The sequence below is a fragment of the Schistocerca americana genome, chromosome 5 (assembly GCF_021461395.2).
Source record: "Schistocerca americana isolate TAMUIC-IGC-003095 chromosome 5, iqSchAmer2.1, whole genome shotgun sequence".
Taxonomy (NCBI): Eukaryota; Metazoa; Arthropoda; class Insecta; order Orthoptera; family Acrididae; genus Schistocerca; species Schistocerca americana.
In genome coordinates, this window is record NC_060123.1 from 467337193 (window position 1) to 467359390 (window position 22198).

At 42.5% G+C, this 22198-nt stretch overlaps 1 protein-coding gene across 1 annotated transcript; it reads right to left on the minus strand.

Annotated features, from left to right (window-relative positions):
- Nucleotides 1-3126: 3126 nt before the first annotated feature.
- LOC124615384 (ejaculatory bulb-specific protein 3-like) lies at nt 3127-21690 on the minus strand. The gene is made up of 2 exons (XM_047143208.1): nt 21456-21690; nt 3127-3563 (listed from the first exon to the last, which is right to left on the minus strand). Exons 1-2 carry the CDS (start codon nt 21649-21651, stop codon nt 3367-3369), a joined length of 393 nt encoding a protein of 130 aa, XP_046999164.1. The 5' UTR covers nt 21652-21690; the 3' UTR covers nt 3127-3366.
- Nucleotides 21691-22198: the final 508 nt, after the last annotated feature.

Genomic DNA, 22198 nt, shown 5'->3' on the forward strand with positions numbered 1-22198 from the left:
GATCGTAAGCATAATTCGATCAGGTCACACACATGTGGAACAGCTTTGTTCCCTATGAGCTCTACGGTATGTGCTATTGGGTTGTCCAGAAATGAAAATTTCACATCAAAGTTTACAACAGCGTCGATCACGTGTGTAAAATTAAAAAAGTTTCTAATCTTTCACAAAACTAGATATCTCAGTTTCCCTGTTAACTAACTTGCTAAAAAAGAAGTTCGAGTGCTAATGCTTTTCGCTATAAGACTCAGCAGGCACCAGTCCTTGTGTATCTCCAGTAGACTATATATACTGCCTGAGACAGTTCTTCAGGGCAATAGATTATTGATAACAGAGCTATCGATTCTAGAGTGTGATAACAAATTTTTTACCTTTTGGTTTCCGTTAGTTAGTATACGTTAAATATTTCTCTATTTAGTTACTTGTAGATAAAATATAGATAAAAAATAGCTTTTGTTAGAAAATCTGTAAATAGTAAAGTATAGAAACGTTTTATGTATACCCTATTAACATATAATACGTTTCTATATATGGTTGCTTTAACACGTTTTTTATTTTAAATCTATAAATAGCAGAATGTCGAATAATATTAGGTATCAAATATTTACATAACAACCACTGATGATGATTTGTAAATACAAACGGAATGCCCCTGGCGCAGTACGATTAAGACATAATAAAAATAATGGTACCTAGCAGGTACTGTGGAAGACAATCACGAATACAATCATAGAATAAATAGTGTGACAGATCTTATAAAATTAGTAACTGTTTAAACAAATGAGATAGAAGGGTGATTGACATGTCCTTGAGTAGGATCACAATATGCATATGCTAGGCTACGTATTTTTGTTAGTAACGTCAAATGTCGCTAGTAGACGAAACTCATTTTCTCGACTAGTCAAAAATTTTATTGAATAACCAGATGAGGCAGCTACACTTATTAAGGTTACAGCATATACCAGCAAAGCTTCATTTTTATGTAGTTGATTTGTTGCCTTGATATTTCCATCTAAATCATCTAAATCATCATTGATTAAAATTCTGTTTACGTTTTGAAAAATCTGCTTCGGAGAAAGTGAAGGGGTATAGTTACATTATTCCTCTTAAGAAATGCGTGCCAGTTTGTTATAAACACGTTTCTGTCACAATAACGTTAATTTGTAGTTATGATTTTGTTTAAAGTGGATAAACTATGTGACTTAACGTTGGTTGGGACATCAAATTAATCAGCACAAAGGCTTGAAGCTTCTTGTTTAATGAAATTTTTGCTTCCATTAAGGACAGAAACTGTAAATTTATAGCAGTGGAACTGTAAGCGTAACAACGCGTGTTTACGTAAAGTCTGTCCTGGGATTTGAATGGCTTTTAACGCCTGACCGGTGTCACTGGGCGTTACACTCGGCGCTAGTTTCGATTTGAATTTAAAGTCTCAAGTCTGTACTCGCGTCGGCTTACGAAATTTTGGAAATTGGGGCACAGTATACACAATGTTTCATTTCGCGAGTTCCCGCAGATTCACCAGTTTTTAAACCGATTCACCAAGAACTTGTAACATTTTCGGTGGTCGTGTACTAATCGAGATTTTAAATTTTTCCCGAGGCAGCCATAATGATTACTTGGCAGTTTTCCCTTCACTATACGCCAGCTGATATATCTGTCAACGGACCTGTAAATTCCTGTGAGTCACATTTGATCCAGAAATTCGCAATTACGAGATGAGCAGGTGCAGAGTCAGAATAAAGCCCAGATCCACATTTAACGACAAGTCACTGGATCGCGTGATGTTTCCTTGACTACAAATTAAGGTTTCTGTAAAATTGTGTACCTCGGCCACAGTGGTTTACAGTAACAGGCCCATAGCCAATTTAGAACTTACTTATTTTGGCAAATATGAGGAATTGGGTGCAAATAGTTGTATTCGCATTTCCAGTTTAAGCGATTTGTGTGGTAGAGTCTCGTCCACATAATTTTGAATTATAGAATTTTAGTCTGACTATATACGCTTTCGGTCTTATTAGCTTGTGATTTGTTTGTCGGGTCTGCAACCGGATCATAGATTAACTAAGATACAGTGAATCAGTTTCGGCGAGATTAGTAAACAGAGTCCTCGTCTGAAAATGGTGGCCATGTGGACCTTTTAAATACTGAGTTTAGCCTATTGTGTGACCCGGTTACGGACACGAAAAGATATCATAGAACTTTATTTACATTACATTCGTTGCAGCTAAGCAAACTACACCGCTCCTGTAAGTCGTTCAGGTGATATATCTTTTAAGTGTTTCCTATCTTCACCTACTTATTTCGAGATCTGCGCCCAGCATTTATAATTTTTTAAAATTTTCTTTTAATAAGATCTAACTCTTTCTCTTCGATAGTAGATACCACTTATTCTACATCTCATGAACACAGACAAACTGGTCCTCTTCCACCATAATTTAAAACATTCGTAAGTCATGTCTTCCTCTACACTTTTTTACTATCATAAGGTTTTCTACTTAAAATAGGTGTTAAACGGTACTGCAGCGTTTGGATAAGGATATGAAGCATTTCAGACCTCTAGGGATGAAGAACGGTAGTGCAGCAGTTGAGTAATGTTGTTGCTCTACAGTGAGAGTCCAAGAAGCATTGAATAAAGTCCCAATGGCTTTGTTTCCAATTCTGATCTGATGTTCACAGTCCTGAGAACACAAAAAAAAGGTGACGAATCTTTAACTGTCTGTACAAAAGCCATACGACAATTACTGCAAATAGTAATCAGTTAGCTGGAACATAAATTCTGAGAACATTTCACAATATAATTTTTATTTGTCACTGACGTTAGCAAAAAGATGCACAGTATATCTCAACCTTGACATTAGCCAGCTTTAAATATAGAAAGCTACCACAGATCATTAAATTCTTTTTCTATAAATGAGAGTCGTAGATGCTGCATTAACATATGCAGCAATATCAGTCGTTTCTAAGGAAGGAAATACGCATGAAATAGTTGTGTGCAGAGGAAAGGAAACGTAGAAAGTGTTAATATTTGTCAGTTTCTTCACTGGAAAAACCAACCATGTTACAGAATCAGTCGATGGGAGAAAATCGAGACTACTATGCACAGAAAATGTAATGTACAACAAAGTATTGGCACTTTACATGAAGCCGTCACGGAGTATTTATTTTTGTACTCTGAGGATGTACAGTATGAACAATATTAAGCTGATTTGTTAGATAGTATCTTCATCGGTCACTATCTTTTAGTCTACACAGCCTGTCTCGCGGCAGAGTGTCAGGTGCTGGAGATGTAGACGTGGGCTGAGTGTGGATGATGTACGTAAGTTATCACAGACAGCTGCGGGAGCCCCTGGCAGGGCCCAGAGGCGCTCAGAAGTTGATGCCTCGCTGCTTCCAGGTGGCGCTGTGCTTCTTGGTGTACTCGCCCGCGGGGTCGAACTTGGCCTTCAGCTTGGCCCAGTCCTGCGGCCGCTTCTCCGTGACGTGCTTCAGCACCTTGACTGACCTCTCCAGGTGCCGCGGCGAGCAGTCGTTACACCCGTTCGCCACCAGGTTCGGGAGCAGTTCTGCACAAATGTGAAACAACAAAGTCACGAATGAAGTGGCTGAAAGAGGTTAGTGAGGGGATAATTCATCGCTAAGATAACGGCGAAAGCTAGATGTCGCGTTGGTGTCTGCTATTGGTGGAAATGTTCAAATTCTCCTACACGTAAGTTTTACGGAAACTGGCAATTCGTACTTCTTTTTAACTTTTACGATCGAGGACTCCTTCACATTAGCCGGAGGTGCAGGAATACTTTGAGGGGTATGATTCGTACTGGTTCCACTTGTAATTGACACCATTGTTGTATCGGTTGTAAATAATTCTCTGTTTTCTGTACGACTATGTCGGTGGTAACGGGAGGCATGTCATTTAAATAAGCAATACGAGAGATGGTTTAAAAACGCGATAGCAGTTTTTTATCTACAGATAAGGTCGGCACGTAGTCTTGATGAAACAGTCGCTGTTTATCGTGTCCATGGGTAGAGGAACAGTGCTTCCTTTCTATGACGAAACTAGTGCCTACGTGGTCGACACGCGACAGAGCTGATTTTCCAAAGAAGCCAGAGACTTATGAGTCGGTTCACGAAACTATGAAGTTTCAATGACATGATCAGTCACGTGTATAGCAAGTTTTGGAATTGGTAGAAATACGTAGTGACTAGGAATTCGATAATGACAGAATTATTATCCTCACGAACGCAGCATTCGTAAACAGGAAGACGTACAAAACATGTAGGTAGCATGTAAACGTTATAGTTACATGATTCTGCAACGTACTGTGAGTAGAGGAGAACAGGTGCAGTTACCGTTCTCGTTGTTGATGGGGAGTGTTGGATAGAAGAAATAACGATAGGGTTCCTTTACTTTTGATACACGCACACTACAGGAAGGAAGTCGACAATGGAGTATGTCGAACCACTTATTGCTTTTGACAGTCGCTTCGTCTAAGCTTAACCAGATGCAATTACCGATACTGAGCATCTGCTGGCAAATATAAGATATAACTTAATCGTATTATATAAATGGGTAGCAGTGCTGCTCTAAGATGAGTAGAATGTCACAAGAGAAGAAATTGTAGTGAAATGCATTGCATTAGTGACCAGGGAAAAAGGGGAAGAAAGAGACACATATATCACACTTAGGTCCTGAAATTGCAGATTTCAAAAACTCTTATGGCGTACTCGAACTTTGTAGTTGAAGTTAAGCACATCTGAGGTGCAGATATGGAACTGATGCTTTGAAACTGAAGTATTTGAGGCCCTCCGTACTAATTAAACAGCATGTAACTTGAGAGATATTTGTTGAACACTTGCTGGTTACATAAATTACAGATGAGAAAACCTAATGCGCTACAGAACATTATTTTGAAAATGAATACTACGTTCCTATCTCAGCTTAATACAACTACGAGTGCCAAAATATTTCATTAATGAAACGTAGTGGAGTTACATGTTGTTAATTAATATCGTTTCTACACTAGAGAACAGATTTCTATAATCACAAGCCAAAGTTATTGAGGGTAACAGCCGAGAAATAGTTGCCTCTAGCGAATAGATTAGGGTGTGTCCAACCAATACAGAACAATAAAAATATGAAATCTAATGTCGAATACAACTGTAACAGCAAAATGCTTGAAGTATATGTAACACTGTGGTGAAAACATTGTATACAACTGATAAATTATGGCCTCTTATGGTCAAAATCAATCACGATCCACAACACCACGGTAAAGAACATTGTGTTTCTACTGCTCTTAATCTTATTGTTAGTTTCTGTGCTTCTCATGTGTTGCTTTTCAAGTCGTGTAAATCAATCATTGTTTCAAAAAATACTTTCCCAGAATGAAATTTCACTCTGTAACAGAGTGTGCGCTGCCAGATCTCTTTATACGCTACATTACATCTGCTTCTCTCTTTATCTGATAATTAGGGAAGTATTGTAACTTCTCGACAGATTAATGCAGTGGACCCGACCGGCAATCGAATCCGGAACCATTGCCTTTCGCGAAGTACTAATTCAGGTACCGAGCACGACTCAGGTCCCCTGCTCAAAGCTTTACGTCCGCCAGCATCATAACAGAGATCCCGAGTTTGAGTCCCGCTCCGACGCACAGTTTCAGTGTGCCAGGAAATTTCAACATTTCCCCAATTTTGTAATGAACCCAGCAGCAGATACAAAGCAGCATACAAAGAAGAAAAAAGAAGTTCCGGATGTCAAATTAGGTTGAACTGAAAATTCTTAAGCTTTAGAATGGATTGACTAAATAATAGAAAATTGCATTAAATCCATCCAAAATATGAACAGAGGGACCGTACTTAAATATTGATTATCATCTGTTATATCAGAAGACTGTTTATTAAATAAAAGAGTAATCTGGTGATCCGTTGGGAACATAAAACATTAGCGTTAAAAGTATGGGAGAAACCTATAAAACTAGGACATGTTACTGTAGTTTTTCTGATGTTTTGAGCTCTGCACTAACTTTTGGCTTGGCGTCACTTTGGTAAGAGTTGCGTCTCCCGACGTGGTAAAGCAGAGATCTACAAACAAGGATAATTGAGTCGTCCAATAAGTGGGGCAATGTTGCTTGTGCTAGCATGGTTTCTGTGTCCAACTTGCTTCGTCCGTTATAATGTTATTTTTATTTTTATTTTTTTTTCAGGGTAAAAGAATTCCTCATTTTCATCTACTTCTTGGTGACCTAGTTTTTATGTCAGATTTGTAGCTAATCGGATTCGTGTACTTCTTGGTCACCCATTCTAATGTTGAGTTTATCTTTATTCTATCTGCTTCTTCCCCTTAATTTCGTTATTCTTTGGTTTTATTGATTATTGATTGATCGATTATCTTCGTTGAATCAGTTCAACAAGCCTTGTAATAATTCTTCATGATTTTCACTGGAGTAATAAACGTCGTCAGCGAATCTTATCACTGATATTCTTACTAACTACATTTTAATCCTATACTTCCAACTTACTTTCATTTACGTCATTGATTCTCCGATTTTTAGTCTGCCTTACAACCTCCTTAACCTGATTCCTTCGTTCAGGATCCTATATTCTCATAGTTTCGTGTGGATTCTGGTACGTACTCTATGTTACCCGTCTTTGCGTATAGCTTACTTTCATTTTTCTCGGAGCTGCGAACACCTTCCACCATTCTACACTCCTGGAAATTGAAAAAAGAACACATTGACACCGGTGTGTCAGACCCACCATACTTGCTCCAGACACTGCGAGAGGGCTGTACAAGCAATGATCACACGCACGGCACAGCGGACACACCAGGAACCGCGGTGTTGGCCGTCGAATGGCGCTAGCTGCGCAGCATTTGTGCACCGCCGCCGTCAGTGTCAGCCAGTTTGCCGTGGCATACGGAGCTCCATCGCAGTCTTTAACACTGGTAGCATGCCGCGACAGCGTGGACGTGAACCGTATGTGCAGTTGACGGACTTTGAGCGAGGGCGTATAGTGGGCATGCGGGAGGCCGGGTGGACGTACCGCCGAATTGCTCAACACGTGGGGCGTGAGGTCTCCACAGTACATCGATGTTGTCGCCAGTGGTCGGCGGAAGGTGCACGTGCCCGTCGACCTGGGACCGGACCGCAGCGACGCACGGATGCACGCCAAGACCGTAGGATCCTACGCAGTGCCGTAGGGGACCGCACCGCCACTTCCCAGCAAATTAGGGACACTGTTGCTCCTGGGGTATCGGCGAGGACCATTCGCAACCGTCTCCATGAAGCTGGGCTACGGTCCCGCACACCGTTAGGCCGTCTTCCGCTCACGCCCCAACATCGTGCAGCCCGCCTCCAGTGGTGTCGCGACAGGCGTGAATGGAGGGACGAATGGAGACGTGTCGTCTTCAGCGATGAGAGTCGCTTCTGCCTTGGTGCCAATGATGGTCGTATGCGTGTTTGGCGCCGTGCAGGTGAGCGCCACAATCAGGACTGCATACGACCGAGGCACACAGGGCCAACACCCGGCATCATGGTGTGGGGAGCGATCTCCTACACTGGCCGTACACCACTGGTGATCGTCGAGGGGACACTGAATAGTGCACGGTACATCCAAACCGTCATCGAACCCATCGTTCTACCATTCCTAGACCGGCAAGGGAACTTGCTGTTCCAACAGGACAATGCACGTCCGCATGTATCCCGTGCCACCCAACGTGCTCTAGAAGGTGTAAGTCAACTACCCTGGCCAGCAAGATCTCCGGATCTGTCCCCCATTGAGCATGTTTGGGACTGGATGAAGCGTCGTCTCACGCGGTCTGCACGTCCAGCACGAACGCTGGTCCAACTGAGGCGCCAGGTGGAAATGGCATGGCAAGCCGTTCCACAGGACTACATCCAGCATCTCTACGATCGTCTCCATGGGAGAATAGCAGCCTGCATTGCTGCGAAAGGTGGATATACACTGTACTAGTGCCGACATTGTGCATGCTCTGTTGCCTGTGTCTATGTGCCTGTGGTTCTGTCAGTGTGATCATGTGATGTATCTGACCCCAGGAATGTGTCAATAAAGTTTCCCCTTCCTGGGACAATGAATTCACGGTGTTCTTATTTCAATTTCCAGGAGTGTATATTGTCGTACGCTTTTCTTATGTTGAAAAATCGTACTAATAGCCTTGAAATCTAGTAGGTCTTGCTTTCATTATCAATCGCTAGAGCACAGCCGTCTCTGCCGCCATGTTGTTGTTGTGGTCTTCAGTCCTGAGACTGGTTTGATGCAACTCTCCACGCTACTCTATCCTGTGCAAGCCTCTTCATCCCCCAGTACCTACTGCAACCTACATCCTTCTGAATTAGCTTAGTGTATTCATCTCTTGGTCTCCCTCTACGATTTTTACCCTCCACACTGCCCTTCAATACTAAATTGGTGATCCCTTGATGTCTCAGAACATGTCCTACCAACCGATCCCTTCTTCTAGTCAAGTTGTGCCACAAGCTCCTCTTCTCCCCAATCCTATTCAGTATCTCCTCATCAGTTATATGATCTACCCACCTAATCTTCAGCATTCTGCTGTAGCACCACATTTCGAAAGCTTCTATTCTCTTCTTGTCCAAACTAGTTATCGTCCATGTTTCACTTCCTTACATGGCTACAATCCATACAAATACTTTCAGAAACGACTTCCTGACACTTAAATCTATACTTGTAGTTAAAAAATCTCTCTTCTTCAGAAACGCTTTCCTTGCCATTGCCAGTCCACATTTTATATCCTCTCTACTTCGACCATCGTCATTATTTTGCTCCACAAATAGCAAAACTCCTTTACTACTTTAAGTGTCTCATTTCGTAATCTAATTCCCTCAGCATCACCCGACTTAATTCGACTACATTCCATTATCCTCGTTTTGCTTTTGTTGATGTTCATCTTATACCCTCCTTTCAAGACACTGTCCATTCCGTTCAACAGCTCTTCCAAGTCCTTTGCAGTCTCTGACAGAATTACAATGTCATCGGCGAACCTCAAAGTTTTTATTTCTTCTGCATGGATTTTAATACCTACTCCAAACATCTCTTTTGTTTCCTTTAAAGCTTGCTCAATATACAGATTGAATAACATCGGGGATAGGCTACAACCCTGTCTCACTCCCTTCCCAACCACTGCTTCCCTTTCATGTCCCTCGACTCTTATAACTGCCATCTGGTTTCTGTACAAATTGTAATCAGCCTTTCGCTCCCTGTATTTTACTCCTGCCCGCTTCAGAATTTGAAAGAGAGTATTCCAATCAAAATTGTCAAAAGCTTTCTCTAAGTCTACAAATGCTAGAAACGTAGGTTTGCCTTTCCTTAATCTTTCTTCTAAGTCGTAGGTTCAGTATTGCCTCACGTGTTCCAACATTTCTACGGAATCCAAATTGATCTTCCCCGAGGTCGGCTTCTATCAGTTTATCCATTCGTCTGTAAAGAATTCGCGTTAGTATTTTGCAGCTGTGACTTATTAAACTGATAGTTTGGCAATTTTCACATCTGTCAACACCTTTGGGATTGGAATTATTATATTCTTCTTGAAGTCCGAGGGTGTTTCGCCTGTCTCATACATCTTGTTCACCAGATGGTAGAGTTTTGTCAGGACTGGCTTTCCCAAGGCCGTCAGTAGTTCCAATGGAATGTTGTCTACTCCCGGGACCTTGTTTCGACTCAGGTCTTTCAGTGCTCTGTCAAATTCTTCACGCAGTATCGTGTCTCCCATTTCATCTTCATCTACATCCTCTTCCATTTCCATAATATTGTCCTCAAGTACATCGCCCTTGTATAGACCCTCTATATACTACTTCCACCTTTCTGCTTTCCCTTCTCTGCTTAGAACTGGGTTTTCATCGGAGCTCTTGATATTCATACAAGTGGCTCTCTTCTCTCCAAAGGTCTCTTTAACTTTCCTGTTGGCGGTATCTATCTTACCCCTAGTGAGAAAAGTCTCTACATCCTTCCATTTGTCCTATAGCGATCCCTGCTTAGCAGTTCAGGACTTCCTGTCGATCTGAATTTTGAGACGTTTGTATTCCTTTTTGCCTGCTTCATTTACTGCATTTTTATATTTTCTCCTCTCATCAATTAAATTCAATATTTCTTCTGTTACCCAAGGGTTTCTACTAGCCCTCGTCTTTTTACCTATTTGATCCTCTGCTGCCTTCACTATTTCATCCCTCAAAGCTACCCATTCTTCTTCTACTGTTATTCTTTCCCCCATTTCTGTCAATTGTTCCCTTATGCTCTCCCTGAAACTCTGTACAACCTCTGGTTCTTTCAGTTTATCCATGTCTCATCTGCTTAAATTCCCAGTTTCTTCTGCCCCTGGAAATGTCTTACAATTTAAAACCTGGTTCCTAAATCTCTGTCTTACCATTATATAATCTATCTGATACCTTTTAGTATCTCCAGGGTTCTTCCATGTATACAACCTTCTTTGATGATTCTTGAACCAAGTGTTAGCTATGATTAAGTTATGCTCTGCGCAAAATTCTACCAGGCGGCTTCCTCTTTCATTTCAATCCATATTCACCTACTATGTTTCCTATTTCGTTTCAATCCATATTCACCTACTATGTTTCCTTCTCTCCCTTTACCTACTCTCGAATTCCAGTCACCCATGACTATTAAATTTTCGTCTCCCTTCACTAACTGCATAATTTTTTTTATCTCGTCATACATTTCATCAATTTCTTCATCTTCTGCAGAGCTAGTTGGCATATAAACTTATACTACTGTAGTAGGCGTGGGCTTCGTGTCTATCTTGGCCACAATAATGCGTTCACTATGCTGTTTGTAGTAGCTTACCCGCAATCCTATTTTTTTAATTAATTATTAAACCTACTCCTGCATTACCCCTATTTGATTTTGTATTTATAACCCTGTATTCACCTGACCAAAAGTCTTGTTCCTCCTGCCACCGAACTTCACTAATTCCCACTATATCAAGCTTTAACCTATCCATTTCCCTTTTTAAATTTTCTAACCTACCTGCCCGATTAAGGGATCTGACATTCCACGCTCCGATCCGTAGAACGCCAGTTTTCTTTCTCCTGATAACGACGTCCCTTGAGTAGTCCCCGCCCGGAGATCCGAATTGGCGACTGTTTTACCTCCGGAATATTTTACCCAAGAGGACGCCATCATCATTTAATCATACAGTAAAGCTGCGTGCCCTCGGGAAAAGTTACGGCTGTAGTTTCCCCTCGCTTTCAGCCGTTCGCAGTGCCAAAACAGTTAGGCCGTTTTGGTTAGTGTTACAGGGCCAGATCAGTCAATCATCCAGACTGTTGCCCCGGCAACTACTGAAAAGGCTGCTGCCCCTCTTCTGGAAGCACACGTTTGTCTGGCCTCTCAACAGAGACCCCTCCGTTGTGGTAGCACCTACGGTACGGCTATCTGTATCGTTGAGGCACGCAAGCCTCCCCACCAACGGCAAGGTCCATGGTTCATGGGGGGGGGGGGGGGGGGTCTGTCGCCATACCTTTCCCAAAATCAAACTGATCGATATCGGTGAGATCCTAGATTTTCTTATCTATACCTAGTATATTACCTTTGCTAGTAATTTGAGTACACGTGCGGCTAAGATGAGTGTGCTACAGTTCTCGCACTTATCCGATAATTTTCATGGCTCTGTGGCTGATATTTATCCGGAAGCCTGATACATTCGAAGTCTCACAGATCCTACACTCTGACGCGAGTAGTCGTATGTTCACCATATCGTTCAAAGGTTTTGAATTACCGAAGGAAAGTTTACAATATCTTTTACCTTAGTTAATAGCAAGTATTCCAAAACTCTGTTAAATCCTAATGCCGGATCAACTTTGTCTTCCATATCGACTACCATTGTTTCTCATACGACGTCATCAGATGGTTCCCTCTCTCCTAGAGGACTCAAATGTAGTCATTCTACCTATCCCCTCTCTCGTCTATTTTTGACAGTGGATTGTCCATTATATTCTAAATGTTAGTATCCTTGATTTTAAGATTCTTTTTTGACTTTTTTATACGATGAATTAGTCCATCCGATGACGATTACTTTTGGCTACCCTGCTCTTCCTGTTTGTTCCATTTCTAAGAGACTAAATGACCATATTCCAGTCATTCACATTCTTTTTACTTCCTTCTTTGCTCGATCAACTGAAAAATTTCTAATGTTACCCAAGATTTCTTCGTGGTTACCTTCCTTGTACCTATATACTGCCTTCCAAATTTTCTACTATTTCTAGATATGTCCGTTCCTCTTCAGATTAACTGTTATACATCATCGCATTATCTACGTGCTCAGAGAACTTCAGACGCACCTCATCATTCCATGGCACCCAAGCATCCCACTTCCTTCCATACCGATTAAACTTCGGTCTACTCTACTCGTAATTATTTAATTTCTATCCGAGTGCGTATTTGCTTCTGGTTGCGCCTTGCAAACCAGTATCTCGTATGGGAATGTCTCTCTGACCATGACGTAATCGAGCTGAAACCTTTCAGTGGCCTGGGTCTTTTTCCAACACGTGTCCTTTCCTTGTGATTTCTGATTAGTGTAGCGGTTGTTATTAGCTGGAGTGGACTGCAAAAGTCGTTTTAGTCTCTTTCTCCTCATTACTACTTCCGTAACTTTTTCTCTTCTTTCATCTATTATTTCGTTCCAATCCCACATGGTCATTAGTTTATCGTCTACCTTCACACACTGAAATACCAGTTCGCAAACTTCGTATACACCCTCAATCTCTTCACATTCTGCTTGTGACGCGTCTATATATGTATCTTAAATGTTATTTTTGTCATTGTGTTGCTCTCGACTACGATGGGAATAAGCCTATCACAGACAGATAATTGAAATTGTCTGACGTGTACCTTCCTATTCATAAAGAGTTCTACTCCCGTTAAACAGTTTTCTGTTGCTGTTCATATTATCCTACGCTCTTTGGGCCATAAATTCTTATTTACTTTCCATTATACTTCCCTAACACCCGCTACATCTAGACTGAGACTTTGCATTTTTGTTTCCTGTTTTTCTAGCTTCCCTACCACGTGCGAACTTCTCAGTTTCCACTCTATCAGATGGAGAATGTTATCTTTTCGTTGGTAATTCGATATTTTCCTCGAGGTTACCTCTCTCTGGGCAATCTCTTTCCAAAGATCCGAAAGCAGTTTAATTCCGGAAAAATATGCCAATTGAGAGATCATTACGACTCTTGTTTCAATCACAGGCCACTTGTTCTGCGGATGCACCATATGTCTTTAAGACAATGATTTTACTTACCTTCTGCATCCTCGTACTATTGGTCATTGCAGACTCTTCCGTCTTTGAGGAGCAACCTCCCATCCCGAGAGAAGGAGGGTACAGTGAACTTCTTTCTGCTCCCCGCATTCACTGACGAGAAGGCGGGTCACTCCTTATACCGGCAGTCTTCGGCGGACATTTCTGACATTTTTTATCCAGAATTAATGCAATGACTGGAATCGAAGCTAGGACCCAGACTATTTTGCTTACTAACGAAAGCCTAGACCATGGTTTCACCTCTAGCAATGCTGCTTTCATTTTATACGCCTGTAAAAAGTCATTGGTTTATTTTCATTACCAATACATGAACAACGATCTCGTCTGAATTCTGCTCTGAAGGCAAGCATATTCGCGCCTGTGACACATTTGCTAATATTTACTACGGCCCAAATTGCTTGCTTCTATGTTTCTCATCCCGTGTTTTAAGACTTTATCACTCCTCGCAGCGCGTAACATGGTGTCTAACCTTGAGGCACGGAGGTACGCTAGATTCTCACTGAATCCGCGCAGTGGCTTAACAACTGTTGTTCTGGTACACGAGACAGACTGAGTGTGCTTTTTAAGTGGCTTTCCAAGCTCTCTGAGGCAAATATTTGGCTTTTCCACAATGTCCACCTCAGAAAATATGACGCACAGCATGTAAAATGTGACAAAGTACTGAATAAATTTTACACGATTCATTAACAGATGGCGCACGCGATTGAAATTAGCAGAGTCTTGAGGCGAAAAGAAAGGGAACTGGTTACAAAGTTAAAATAAATTTGCCAAATGATGAAAAACAGTGACCCCATGACGTGGGTTAAGATCTAGGAAAGGGATTCACGTTACAAATACTGATGATCTTCAAATAGCTGCCAGAAGTAACCAAAAGAGAATAATGAAAACGCGTTATTGCCTTCGATTATTGTTCTCGAGAGGTTAGTACATCATTTCTGTGGCAATTGGTTACGGAACCAATCCACAGTTTAGTTACAACATCGCAGAATATTGTCTAGAGCTAACATTCTTTTGCCCGCAACATCAGACCACAACTTCTGTTCCTGACGGGACTCACAGAGATAACATTGAATCACGTCTCCTGTATCGATACACAGTGTTGCAAGTACCCATCCGTACCTGTTCCTCTGCATTTTTGTTGATAAATATAGCTATCGTGACAATGACCCACTGGCTGCTGCACGCCCTTGGAACTGCGACCACTGCTTATTTGGAACGCGACCTTCTGTCTTCCACTTCTTACACCCAGTAGTTTGCCTTCGCCTCGACGGCGCTCGCGGGAACTGGTCTACCTCGCTGTGGGTTAGATGGAGAACCGGGTGTCTGAAACGATTTTATTACCCTGACATTTCTCTTGGACTGGAACGAAAACGTAAGTCGTTGTCTTTCGGCAGTATGTTACTGTAATTGAGCAACCAAGGCACACATTTTGGTGCTCAACATCAATCTCTCTCAACTTTTAGTAATAACGTACCCTCTGCTACAATGAAAAAGCGTCGTTACGGCGACCAACCTTGATCCAATCCTCCTAGCTCTGCAAATCTAAGTTCCTGAAAAATCTGTTTTCCTAGTCATCAATAATCAGTTCTGCAAGTTTCTGCTCCGCTGCGCTTTCAAAAAACGTTCAAATGTGTGTGGAATTGGTTGGTTGGTTGTGTGAGGGGGGACACCAGACAGCGACGTCATCGGTCTCATCGTATTAGGGAAGGACGGGGGCGGAAGTCGGCCGTGCCCTTTCAAAGGTGCCATGCCGGTATTTGCCTGGAGTGATTTAGGGAAATCACGGAAAACCTAAATCAGGATGGCCGGACGCGGGATTGAACCGTCGTCCTCCCGAATGTGTGTCCAGTGTGCTAGCCACTGCGCCACCCCGCTGGGTCTACGTGACATCTTATGGGACTTAACTGCTAAGGTCATCAGTCCCTAAGCTTACACTACTGAACCTAAATTATCCTCTCTGCCTCATGATGACTGGGTGTTGTGTGATGTTCTTAGGTTAGTTAGGTTCAAGTAGTTCTAAGTTCTAGGGGACTGATGACCATAGATGTTAAATCCCATAGTGCTCAGAGCCATTTTTTGAAGTCCTAAATTATCCTAAGGACAAACACACACACCCATGCCCGAGGGAGGACTCGAAACTCCTCCGGGATCAGCCGCACAGACCATGACTGCAGCGCCCAAGACCGCTCGGCTAATCCCGCGCGGCGCTGCGCTTTCAGCTGGCTAGATAACCCTTACTGATGGCTTACCTCTTGTCCCATTCATTCGCCTAAAAATCCAGTAAGGATCCTCACGCCACCTATTTTTCACACCGCTTTACATTTCTCAAATAATTTGACCTCTTAATTCTAATGTCCTGGAGCATCGTCACACTTCAGATTTTTTTCACGATCTTCTTTTCTAGTTTCCCCACGACGCGGCACATTACCATACAATTGTATGTTTCGGTACTGTCATACGAAACATCTCTGTTCCACATAAATATTTAACAGCGAACAGAGTTTTCATCCCTAAAGTATTGTTGGCGTGACTGTTTAACGGTGTCTTTCTGGCTGAAGTATTAGCCAAAAAAAAAGCTTTCTACACCTCCACCAGTACGCTTCACATTCCTAACTTGAGCGTCCGTATGCGTAACCTTGTTCTAGCGCAGTAGAACGTCTTCACTATTTTTGTGACACGTCTTCGCAAGCGACATTTTAAGCCAAAGAAATTAAATTGCAGGATAGGGAAAACTTCCCCACAGAACAGTTTAGGACTATCAGATTTTTCTTTGAATAACTGAACAACGGGTTCGTAAATGTGCATCCAGTAAGTATTTCCGTCCGTCAGTACGAGACAAACGGAACCGAGCTGCAGGTGAGCAAGTTCCACTCTACGTACAAACAAGCTCCTCGTGCAGACCGTGAAGGCCCAAGGGCTACTGTCCGCCTGCCGTCGCAGCCTGTGCCTCGCTGAGTCACTTGGATGCGGTATGGAGGGGTGTGTGCTCAGCACACCGCTCTCCCAGCTGTTTTGCCGACTTCTCAGACCTTGGAGCTGCTAATTCTCATTCAAGTAGCTCCTCACTTGACATCAAGAGGCTGAGTGCGCCCTGTACCAGTCTCCCCACCAAGGAAAAATCCTTGGCAGTACCGGGAACCGAACGAAGGTCTTCCGTAAGGCAGCCATCTGTGGTCAGCATTCAGCTACGGAGGCAGACTAGATCACGCTCTACCTCGCGAAAATTATGATTATATATTCCGTTGAAACAGTGTATTCAAATAGCAATTCTTGTAGGAAAACAAGCTGCACGAATTCGAATTCAAAAGAATTTTATACAAAGTGAGAATTTTCATAACATTTGCGCGAGATACACTGTCCTCCGAACTCCATCATAGTTCTTACAACGAAGCAGAATTCAGTTTCCTAGATAATAAAGCATATGGCCTTATATAACGGAAGAAATACCATACATGTGGACGAAGTCAGGAAGCCTTTATATTTCATTTCCATGAAATCCAGTGGTCAAAAGCTGGGAAGGTCCTTCCAGTCGTTGGATACTGCCTTTCTATACTCTGAATAACAGACCCACTAGGACAATCATTATCATCTTGAAAAATAGCTTTTCTTTTTAAAACTGTTCTCAGGACACCTAAGATGGCATTCTAGTATTCATGAGTCCATGTAGGAGCGAGTATAGGTCTCTCAAAAGATATTTGACATTGGCAATCAAGAGAAACATAATTCCAAGTAGATGCCGTTTCTTTCATTAACGTTCAATAAATAACGAAGAGTCCCAGTTGACACCAGATCATTTTACGTCGACGGCCATTGTTTAAAGAGTGGCAATCATTGCTGAAACGAGTTACGTAATTCAATTCCCATATAAACGGAGTGTCCATTGATTCTGTTTCAGCCTTACGATTTTGTGCGTCTAAAGGCAGGTGAGCTGCTTTCACGAACCCATTTGTGAAGCTTCCTGCAAGATTTACGTTATTCAAGTACTAGACACAAATGTATCCATTCATTTCACTAAGGGAAACTTCCGGTACCAATGGTCAATCCACAACAAAGTCTGTAATCAAAAGGTTACTGACTATGCTTCCTACAGATTTTTGTCACATATTTGCGCCAAAGGTATCACAAAAATTGCCGTTGTGTAGCTAATGAATTTCTCAGTTGGGAAACTTCTATCAGCTAATTCTGCACATTATCAGAAATACCAGCGTGAAGGAAACCTATAAAGATAATTGTTATAACATTAAGCCATTTAGAGACTGTATTTTGTAAATTCGAGTTCACTAGAACTGTAAGGGAACGTAGATGAAGATGAGATGGGATACTTAATAATGTGAGAAGAATTTCATAGAGCAGTAGAAGACCTAAGCCGAAACAGGGTCCCGAAAGTAACCGACATTGCATCAAACCACTGACAGCGTTGGGAAAGGCAGCCGCGACAAAATTCTTCCATCTGGTGTGCAAGATGTAGGGGACTGACGTAATACATCCGCACATAAAGAAGAATACAATAATTACAATTCCAAAGAAAGTTGGTGCTGACGGATGTATTACCAAACTGTCAGTTTAATAAGTCATGGTTGCAAAATACTAAGATGAATTCTTAACGCAAGAGCGGAAGAGCTGGTAGAAGCTGAGCTCGGAGAGATCAGTTTCAATTCTGGAGAAACGAGAGAACGCGTAAGGCGATGTAGACCCTACGACTTACCTTTGAAGATAGGTGAAGGACAGGTAGACTTAGGTAAAGCTTTTGACAATGTTGAATGGAGTATACTGTTTGAAATTATAAAGGTAGGAGGGGTAAAATACACGGAACGAAAGGCTATTTACAACTTGTGCATAAAGCACACAGCAGTTTTAACAGCCAAGAGGCATGAAAGTGAAACAGTGGTTGAGAAGGGAGTGAGACAGCGTTGTAGATTATCATCGTTGATTCAGTCTATACACTCACCAAGCAGAAAAGAAAACCAAAGAAAAACTTGAAGTAGGAATTACAATAAAATAAACTTTCAGGTTCTTCGATGACACTGTAATTCTGTCAGAGGCTGTAAAGAACTCGAAAGAGTAGACGAACTGAATGAACAGTATCTCTAAAGCAGGATATAAGATTAAAATCAACAAAAGCAAATCCAGTACCATGGAATGTAGTCGAATTAAGCGATGCTGAGTAAATTAGATTCGCAACGAGACATTAATAGTAGCACATGAGTTATGCTGTTTGGGCGGCAAAATAACTAAAGATGGTCGCTGTAGAGAGGATATAAAACGCAGATTGGCAATGGCAAGAAAAGCATTTCTGAAGAGAGATTTGCTAACGTCGAGTATTGATATTTCTTCTCTGAAAGTATCTGTATTGAGTGTAGCCGTTTGCGGTAGTGAAACATGGAAGAGTGTAGAAGCTTTTGAGCTGTGGTGTTACAGAAGAATGCTGAAGATTAGATTGGTAGATCACATAATTAAGGACAGGTTACTGAATAGAATTGGGGAGAAAAATTTGTGGCAGAACCTGACTGGAAGAAGGGTCCGGTTGGTCGGACACATTCTGAGACAGCAAAGGATAATCAGTTTAGTGTTTGATGGAAGTGTGGGAGATAAAGGGAAACCAAGATATGAACACAGCAAACAGATACAGAAGGATGTACGTTGTAAGTACTTATTTGGAGATGAAGAGGCTTGCACAGGATAGAGTCGGATGGAAAGCTGAATCAGACTAGCCATCGGACTGTTGACCGCAACAGAAGTTCACCTTAACTCCATGTCAATGGCTTTTAAATATGCCTAATGCCGTCTCCGCTGTTCCAGATAATCTCAAGACGAGTTAACGACGCGAAACGCGTAGCTAATAATGAATCTCTTGCAACAGTGTCTGTTTTCTGTTTTCGGAACATTGGTTCAAATGGCTCTGAGCACTATGGGACTTAACATCTTAGGTCATCAGTCCCCCAGAACTTAGAACTACTTAAACTTAACTAACCTAAGGACATCACACAACACCCAGCCATCACGAGGCAGAGAAAATCCCTGACCCCGCCGGGAATCGAACCCGGGAACCCGGGCGTGGGAAGCGAGAACGCTACCGCACGACCACGAGATGCGGGCATCGGAACATTGAACCACTGTTGCTGCACCAAGCCTAAATGGAGTGGAGTAGTGTATTGGATGGGTCATTAATTTATATTTTTCTTCTTCTACATCTACATCTACATACATACTCCGCAATCCACCATACGGTGCGTGGCGGAGGGTACCTCGTACCACAATTAGCAACTTCTCTCCCTGTTCCACTCCCAAACAGAACGAGGGAAAAATAACTGTCTATATGCCTCTGTACGAGCCCTAATCTCTCTTATCTTATCTTTGTGGTCTCTCCGCGAAATATAAGTTGGCGGCGGTAAAATTGTACTGCAGTCAGCCTCAAATGCTGGTTCTCTAAATTTCCTCAGTAGCGATTCACGAAAAGAACACCGCCTTTCCTCCAGAGACTCCCACCCGAGTCCCTGAAGCATTTCCGTAACACTCGTGTGAAGATCAAACCTACCAGTAACAAACCTAGCAGCCCGCCTCTGAATTGCTTCTATGTCCTCCCTCAATCCGAAATGATAGGTATCCCTAACGCTCGAGCAGTACTCAAGAATAGGTCGTATTAGTGTTTTATAAGTGGTCTCCTTAACAGATGAACCACATCTCCCCAAAATTCTACCAATGAACCGAAGACGACTATCCGCCTTCCCCACAACTGCCGTTACATGCTTGTCTCACTTCATATCGCTCTGCAATGTTACGCTCAAATATTTAATCAAGGTGACTGTGTCAAGCGCTACACTACTAATGGAGTATTCAAACATTACGGGATTCTTTTTCCTATTCATCTGAATTAATTTACATTTGTCTATATTTAGAGTTAGCTGCCATTCTTTACACCAATTACAAATGCTGTCCAAGTCATCTTGTATCCTCCTACAGTCACTCAACGACGACACCTTCCCGTACACCATAGCATCATCAGCAAACAGCCGCACATTGCTATCCACCCTATCCAAAAGATCATTTATGTAGATAGAAAACAACAGTGGACCTACCACACTTCCCTGGGGCACTCCAGATGACACCCTCACCTCCGATGAACACTCACCATCGAGGACACACCTGTTAGATGTCTCGGTAGACATGAGTATGTAACACAAATGCGCCCGTAACACTGCTTCCCTTTGCGAGCAGCCAGCTCAAATTACAACCTGGTCTTCCTTATGAACGTTTTCTCAATTTTCATAAGACTGGGTTTATAGGAAGGTTCCTTAAGCAACGATAACTGAATACCTCCTACTAGCCCTTAGTGTGCTGGAATTAGAATTAAAACACAAGAAAGATTTACACACGAAATTAAATTAGATAAAGGAATTATACAAGGGGATTCATTAAGCAAACTCGTGTTCAGCTTAATAACGGACAACATCACTGATGAAGTAACTTCATCAGTTTAATAAAACAGCTTATCAGTTATGGAAACCTTAACTAAAAAACTAAGAGTATGGTAACATCAAAAGAACCTGTGCGAAGTAAGTTAAATGCACATGGTGTGTTAATTGAACAGGTGATGAGCTTTTATTATCTAGGCACTGTTATGACTAGCTACAAAGACTTAACTGTGGAAGTGAAAAATCAAGTGGCAGAGGCAGTAAAGGTAGCCAGATGTATGGAGAAACAAATTTATGGCTGCTGAGAGGAAAATAAAAATACGAGTATATAAAGCAATGGGATGTCCTGTTTTGACATATCTGTCAGAAACTAGAGCAGAAACGAAATAGATAAACCAAAAATTAATGGTAGTGAAAATGAAGATTCTATGATAGTTCCAAGGAGTAAAGGTCGATATGGGAACCGTGTGGAATACAAAATCGAAGTAAATGGATGAAGACAAAGGTAGGAAATTGGATCATGTGGAAAGGATAGACCCTTGAATACTAGCTAAAACATGGACGACCTCCCAAACTGGACAGCAGTTGGCCCCTTACTACCACTCGTCAGCAGACAAACAGGGGAATCCCTAGTCAGCAGAAGAAGGAGAAGAAGAGTTAGAGAGGAAGTTAAACCTATCAAATGGCCGACAGAGGTGGCAGAGAAAGGCGAGTGCGAGGTGTGAAGCGGCGGTACTCACTCTTGAGCTCTTTGCCCTCTGGCGTGCACTTGCCGTCGCCGTCGTCCAGCAGGCACTGCACGTAGGCCTTGAAGAGGCGCTCGTTGCCCAGCACCTCGTCTATGTCGACTCTGTCGAGTCTGTCCTGCTGCGGCGCCGCGCGTGTGGCAACCGCGGCCAGCGAGAGCAGGCAGCAAGCGATCAGGATTCTGGCCATGTCCGCGGTGCGTGGTCGGCGGCAATGCAGTACCGTGCTGGCCGGCCGCCGCCTCTTATAGCCGCCACTGTGACGTCAGCGACTGCACGTGACGCAGCAGCAACAAACGTGTGGGCCGTGGGGTGTCCCCACCCGGGACCGGTCACTGGCACCTCTCAGAGCAGACAGGCCCGATCGCACATTTCCGTGCCGCCCGTGACCTCCACCAGAGGCCAAGAAGAGAGAGGTGCTCATTGGTATGCATAAGCACGCCCACATCGTTCAGAAGTCTCGGTAGATATGTGACTGCCTTCCACACGCCGCATGTAACACTGCCGCATAACACTGCTTCCCTTCATAATAATACGAGAGCTGTTCCGAAAGTAGCGCTAAAACTACTTATTGTCTTCCCTGAATGCTGCAGATACTTCCTGAATACAAAATTACCACTCCCTGTCCTTCCTATTCGATACTAGAGGGGTTCGACAAAACTACGGAAACCCCACCACGCCTAATATGGTGAAAAAACCAGCTCGCATTCAAAACAGGTTCCAGTCGTATTGGACTT

What these genes read in the sequence shown, in the direction of transcription:
- LOC124615384 (XM_047143208.1), bottom strand. Translation starts at nt 21,651, where the DNA reads ATGGCCAGAATCCTGATCGCTTGCTGCCTGCTCTCGCTGGCCGCGGTT. An exon ending in AGAGGGCAAAGAGCTCAAGA is followed by an intron (nt 3,564 to 21,455) that starts GTGAGTACCGCC and finishes ACATTTGTGCAG; the next exon opens with AACTGCTCCCGAACCTGGTG.